The sequence below is a fragment of the Pan paniscus genome, chromosome 10, assembly GCF_029289425.2.
Source record: "Pan paniscus chromosome 10, NHGRI_mPanPan1-v2.0_pri, whole genome shotgun sequence".
Taxonomy (NCBI): domain Eukaryota; kingdom Metazoa; phylum Chordata; class Mammalia; order Primates; family Hominidae; genus Pan; species Pan paniscus.
The window spans coordinates 121,415,931-121,421,930 of record NC_073259.2 but is presented as its reverse complement, the minus strand read 5'-3'; the positions used below and the strand labels follow the sequence as shown (position 1 = coordinate 121,421,930).

The window sequence follows — 6,000 nt, the reverse complement described above, 5'->3', positions numbered from 1 at the left end:
TCCCCAGGAGGCTGGGAAACTGGAAATAGGGGGAGATACTGGTACATCCATCAGCAGATCACTAACTCCTCGGGCTTGATTTGTTTGCCACGTTCTTTTAAAAACGATGCTATGTGCCCCCTTCAGCAGCACATATACTAAAATTGGAACAATACAGAGATTAGCAAAAAGAAAAGGGAAAAACGTAAATACAAATTTTAAATATTAGATAAAAAGATGGGCATGGTGGCTCACACCTGTAATCCAAGCACTTTTGTTACAGGAAAGGGGTCCTGATCCAGACCCTAAGAAAGGGTTCTTGGATCTCGCGCAAGAACAAATTCAGGGTGATTCCATAGAGTAAAGTGAAAGCAAGTTTATTGAGAAAGTAAAGGAATAAAAGAATGGCTACTCCATAGGCAGAACAGCCCTGAGGGCTGCTGGTTGCCCATTTTTATGGTTATTTCTTGATGATATGCTAAACAAGGGGTGGATTATCTATGTTTCCCCTTTTTAGACCATATAGGGTAACTTCCTGACGTTGCCATGGCATTTGTAAACTGTCATGGCGCTGATGGGAGTGCAGCAGTGAGGACAACCAGAGGTCATTCTTGTCACCATCTTGGTTTTGGTGGGTTTGGGTTGGCTCCTTTACTGCAACCTGTTTTATCAGCAAGGTCTTTATGATGACCTGTATCTTGTGCCCACCTTCTATCTCAACCTGTGACTTAGAATGCCTTAACCGTCTGGGAATGCAGCCCAGTAAGTCTCAGCCTCATTTTACCCAGCCCCATTCCAGATGGAGTTGCTCTGGTTTACACAGCTCTGACACTTTGGGAGGCAGAGGCAGAAGGATCGCTTGAGACCAGGAGTTTGAGACCAACTTGGGCAACATATAGAGACCTCGTCTCTATAAAAAATTTTAAAAACTAGCCTGGCTTGGTGGCACATACCTGTGGTCTCAGCTACGTGGGAGGCTGAGGCGGGAGGATTGTATAAGCCCAGGAGTTCGTGACCAGTTTGACCAACATAGTAAGAACATTTTACAAAAAATGAACAAAATTAGCCGGGCATGATGGCACTTGCCTGCAGTCCCAGCTACTTGGGAGGCCGAGGTGGGAGGATTGCTTGAGCCTCGGAGGTCGAGGCTTTAGTGAGCCGTGACAGCTGCTACTGCATTCCAGCCTGGGCGATAGAGTGAGACCCTGGCTTAAAAAATTAAAATTTAAATTAAAAAAAAAAAAAAGCTATGCTACTAGAGGGGAATGTTGAACCCAATTAGGATCTCAGAAGGATTTCAGGTGAAACCGCCAGAACTTTCGTAGGCAGGGTGGGGCTTTCTCCACCTGGGATTTTCCCAAACCTCTTTGTCACCATTCATTACCAGGAGCAGCTTGACACCCTCTGGTCCCTCTACCCTCGGGAAATGAACCTCCTAGGTTCACCCTCTAAATGTCCCTCTCCGGCTTCCTGCAGTCCTTACCCATCGGCTTGTATCTCAGTTTCAAAGTGGAGGTCAGAAGACGGTGGAGAGTGGGAAGACCCTACGAAGCTCCCCGGGAGCTGTACCTTTAAGGGCAGGGGCGGGGCGAGCCCCGAGGGGGCGTGTCCTGAGGGCGTGGCCGAGACCGGGGCGGGGCGAGCCGGGGCAGGCCCGGACGCTGCAGCAGGCGGGGCACCCGGACTGGCGGCTTCGCTGGCGCAAGGTCGGTCCGGCGGCCGGGGACCTGGAAGGCTGCGAGGCCCTGCGAAGTCGAGGTTCGGAGTTTGCTGGTCCCAGGCCCGGCCCGAGGTAAGAAAGAGCCGCCTCCCCGCACGGCCGGAGGACCCGGGCGCCCCGAGTTCGACTTCTCAACCTCCGTCCGGACGGGAAACGGAGCACGGAGATGTTCCTGAGGTCTCTTCCCTGGGAAGCGCAGCCCCGATTTTCCGCCCCTGTCCCTTAGCAGGTCGCCGACCATCCGAGCGCTGGGCATCGGCCCACGCGTACAGAAGGCGCTCAATAAATGCTCACTAGTGAATCAGTAAAATAAATCGGCAGCAAAGAGAGACGAGACGCATGCTGATCTTCAGGTGTTGGGGAAATCAGGGACGCGAACATTTATTGAGCTCTTATTGTATACCCCGTCGGCCAGCATTTGTGTCCATTTCACACATGAGGAATAAGAGGCCCAGAGAGGTGAAGTGACTTCCTTAAGGCCACACAGATAAGATAGTAAGTGGCCGAGACGAATTTGAAACCAGGGGTGTCCTGTTTCAACTTGGTGCCAAATAGAGTAACTCGGACTCCAGTTGGAGGGGTTCGGGAGAACCATAGAAGAGGAAGGGCCGTGTCTTCCGTGGACAGGTAAGGAACCTGGCTGGGAGAGGCGCCTTTCTGACCTCTCTTCCCCTCCCTACCTCCTCTCCCTCCCCTCAGGCTGCCAGGACATTGAGAAACACCTGCGCAGACTTAAAGAAAAAAACGTTTTTATGGGGTTTGGTTTCCTGATTGCAAAAATAAGACATACTCATCGTAGAACACATGAAAAAGCCAAAAGAGGAAATTTAGTTTGCTGAGGACTTTTGTTATTCCAGTTTAATTCCTTTGAAATATATTGAAGCCATTTTGGCCCTGGTCTTGAGGGAAGAGGCACATGGTGGTGACCAGCCCGGCCCCACTGCTAACCCGCGGTCTTTGAGCAACTCAACTTCCTTCTTGCCCTTAAGTTCCCTGTTGGAGGGGCTGTGGGCTCTGTGACCCTCTTGCTGTGTGACCTTGGGCAGGTTATGGAATTCCTCTGCTGGGTGTGGTGGCTCACGCCTGTAGTCCCAGCACTTTGAGAGGTCAAGGCCGGCAGATCACTTGAGGCTAGGAGTTCGAGACCAGCCTGGCCAACATGGTGAAACCCCGTCTCCGTTAAAAATACAAAAATTAGCTGGGCATGGTGGTGTGTGCCTGTAATCCCAGCTACTCGGGAGGCTGAGGCAGGAGAATCACTTGAACCCGGGAGGCAGAGGTTGCAGTGAGCTGAGATCGCGCCACTGCGCTCCAGCTTGAGTAACAGAGTGAGACTCCATCTGAAGAAACAAACAAACAAACAAAAAACAAAAAAACCTCCTCTGAGCCCCTCTCCCTGCTGTACAGTGCGGGGTGGGGGGTGGGGGGGGACATTTCCAGAATTGTTCTGAGGACTGCATGAGGGAGGCATGATGCAGGGGGGAAACAAGCCTGGCTTCACCTGTCTGTGCCTCAGTTAGTTCATCTGTAAAATGGAATGCTAATGCTACCCACTCTCGGCATGTCGTGAGGATAGAATGAGGTCATCCATGTAAAGCTTGGCTCCTTGTAAGACACAGAACAACAGCATTGCTTAGTGGGCTCTGTAAAATGTGGTGGGCAAGCCTCTCTAGGTCTCAAACTGGTGGCCCAGAGGCCAAGTCCACCCCTAGAAGTAGAGTTTGTTTTGTTTTGTTTTGAGGGCTTCTGCAATCCCACCCACTGCCCACTTCCCACGTGTATCTCACCCAGCTGGCCCCAGAAGCCTGAGACTCTGAATCTTGGCTCAAGTCCCTAGTCCCTTGCAGCCCTGGCATTCTGGCCTCAGGCTGGGGGCCAGGTGGGACCGGGTAGGTTTTCATGGGGGCTCAGGAAGAAGGGCGTATCTGATCTGCACGCTGAATGGGCAGGGCCTTGGGCCCCTCCAGTGAGACTGTGCAGAACATGGTTTCTCCGGCAGCTTAACTTTGCTGCCGGGAGGCAGGAAGGCAGTTCCTTAACTAGAGTCTTCCAGCCCCTTTTGCTGGGTCCATGGGTTTTCAGTGATGTTGTCCCCCCTTCTCACTCCCACCTTGCAGGCCACTGGAGCCACCAGCTGTTTGGAACTGAGCTACTGCAGAAAGGGAAGTGGAGAGTAAGGGCCAGGCCCCGTGGGGGCAGATGGCCGGCAGATGGCTGAATCTGCACTGGGCACTGAGTGTGCTTTGTGTGCTGCTAATGGCGGAGACAGTGTCTGGGACTAGGGGCTCGTCTACAGGAGCTCACATTAGCCCCCGGTTTCCAGCTTCAGGTGTGAACCAGACCCCTGTGATAGACGTGAGTATCCCGGTAGGAACCTGGGGTTGGGTGGGGCTGTGTTCCTCCAATCGATAAATATCTATTGAGCATCTACTATGTGCCAGGCACTGACCGCAGCCTGGGATATACCAGGGAACAATAGAGACAAAATTCACTACTCTCAAGGAGATGACAGTCTCCTGAACAGACAGATCAAGAAGTAAACGTATACACTTTGAGAGGCCGAGGCAGGAGGATCACTTGAGGCCCAGAGTTGGAGACCAGCCTGGCCGTTGTGTCAAAACCCTGTATCTACTAAAAATACAAAAATTAGCCAGGCATGGTGGCAGGTGCCTGTAATCATCAGAACCCTGAGGCAGGAGAATCGCTTGAAACCATGAGGTGGATGTTGCAGTGAGCCAGGATTGTACCACTGCACTCCAGCCTGGGTGGCAAAGCAAGACTCTGTCTCAACAACAACAAAAAGAGAAGTAAGCATATACATTTCAGGTGGCGATGTGCTAAGTGCCCCGCACACAATAGCTAAAGTGGTATGGGGGAGGGCGTGAGCTTTTCCAACTATTTCAGATTGGGTGGTCACAGATGGCTTCTGTGAGGGGGTGATATTTGAGGCAAGCCACCGAATGGAGAGAGGAAACCACCTACATTGACACCCCGGGGAAGAGCATTCTGGGCAAAGGGAACAGCAAGTACAAAGATTTTGGAGCAGGAACAAGCTTAGTGTGTTCCCGGAACAGCAGGGAGGCTAGAATGGATGGAACAGAGCAAGTGAGGGGAAGAATGTTAAGAGAGGAGGATGGAGAGGTAATGGCAGGCAGATTACAAAAGGCCTTACAGGCTGCAGCTAGGAGGTGAGAATTGTTTTGCGATAGTGGGGAGCCAATGGAAGGTTTTAAGCAGAGGGTCCCAAAATCTGTGTTAGTCGGAGTTCTCTAGTGGGACAGAACTAATAGGATAATGTATATGTAAAGGGGAGTTTTTAAAGGAATATTGACTCACATGATCACAGGTGAGGTCCCGCAATAGGTCATCGGCAAGCTGAAGAGCGAGGAGGTCAGTCTGAGTCCCAAAACCTCAAAAGTAGGGAAGCTGACAGTGCAGCCTTTAGTCTGTGGCTGAAGGTCCAAGAGTCCCAAAGCTGAAGAACTTGGAGTCTGATGTTTGAGGGCAGGAAGCATCCAGCATGGGAGAAAGATGCAGGCCAGAAGACCAAGCCAGTCTAGTCTTTCCACATTCTTCTGCCTGCTTTTATTCTGGCTGTGCTGGTAGCTGATTAGATTGCACCCACCCAGATTGAGGGTGGGTCTGCTTTTCCCAGTCCACTGACTCAATTTTTTTTTTTTTTTTTTTTCCGAGAACAGCCTCACTCTACACCCAGGCTGGAGTGCAATGGCACGATCTCAGCTCACTGCAACCTCTGCCTCCCGGGTTCAAGCGATTCTTATGCACAGCCTTCCAAGTAGTTGGGATTACAGGTGCACACTGCCACACCTGGCTAATTTTTTTGTATTTTTAGTAGAAACAGGGTTTCACCATATTGGCCAGGCTGGTATTGAACTCCCACCCTCTCTCTTTCTCCCAGTGGTGGGAGAAAGAGAGGAGTGGTGGATGGCTCCAGGTTTCTGGCCTGATCAGCTGAGGGTCTGCTGGTGCTGTGATTTGAATGGGGAGCACTGAGGGAGGACCAATGACGACGCTGGAGTTAGAGGCAAGAGGCCTTCCTCCCAGGGCAGGGAGGGCACGGCCTGTTGAGACAGGCTACAGAGAACTTGCATCTTTCCGCTCTGATGTCTGTAAGGGGAGAAGAGGAGGTCACAGCAGATCTGGAGTGAAGTAACAAAAGCAGGGGACTGCTCAAGATGACCCCCTGGAGTGCCCTGTAGCTGCCAGGGACTGGAGTTCTCACCATTTCTTCAGCAGGAATCCCAAACTCAAACTGATGGGCTGAGAGCATTCAATGCCCA

At 51.5% G+C, this 6,000-nt stretch overlaps 1 protein-coding gene across 3 annotated transcripts in view; it reads left to right on the top strand.

Moving 5' to 3' along the window:
• The first annotated feature begins 869 nt into the window (after positions 1–869).
• SLC8B1 (solute carrier family 8 member B1) overlaps positions 870–6,000 on the top strand; it is a 33,739-nt gene continuing 28,608 nt past the window's right edge. The window contains exons 1-2 of one of the 3 annotated variants that reach the window (XM_055096210.2): positions 1,604–2,326; positions 3,817–4,054. In XM_055096210.2, the coding sequence (XP_054952185.1) occupies positions 3,899–4,054 (156 nt within the window). In that variant the 5' untranslated portion in view covers positions 1,604–2,326; positions 3,817–3,898. Of the gene's footprint in view, positions 2,327–3,816; positions 4,055–6,000 lie in introns of all 3 variants that reach the window. The other 2 variants (XM_055096211.2, XM_055096209.2) reach the window with 2 other exon arrangements.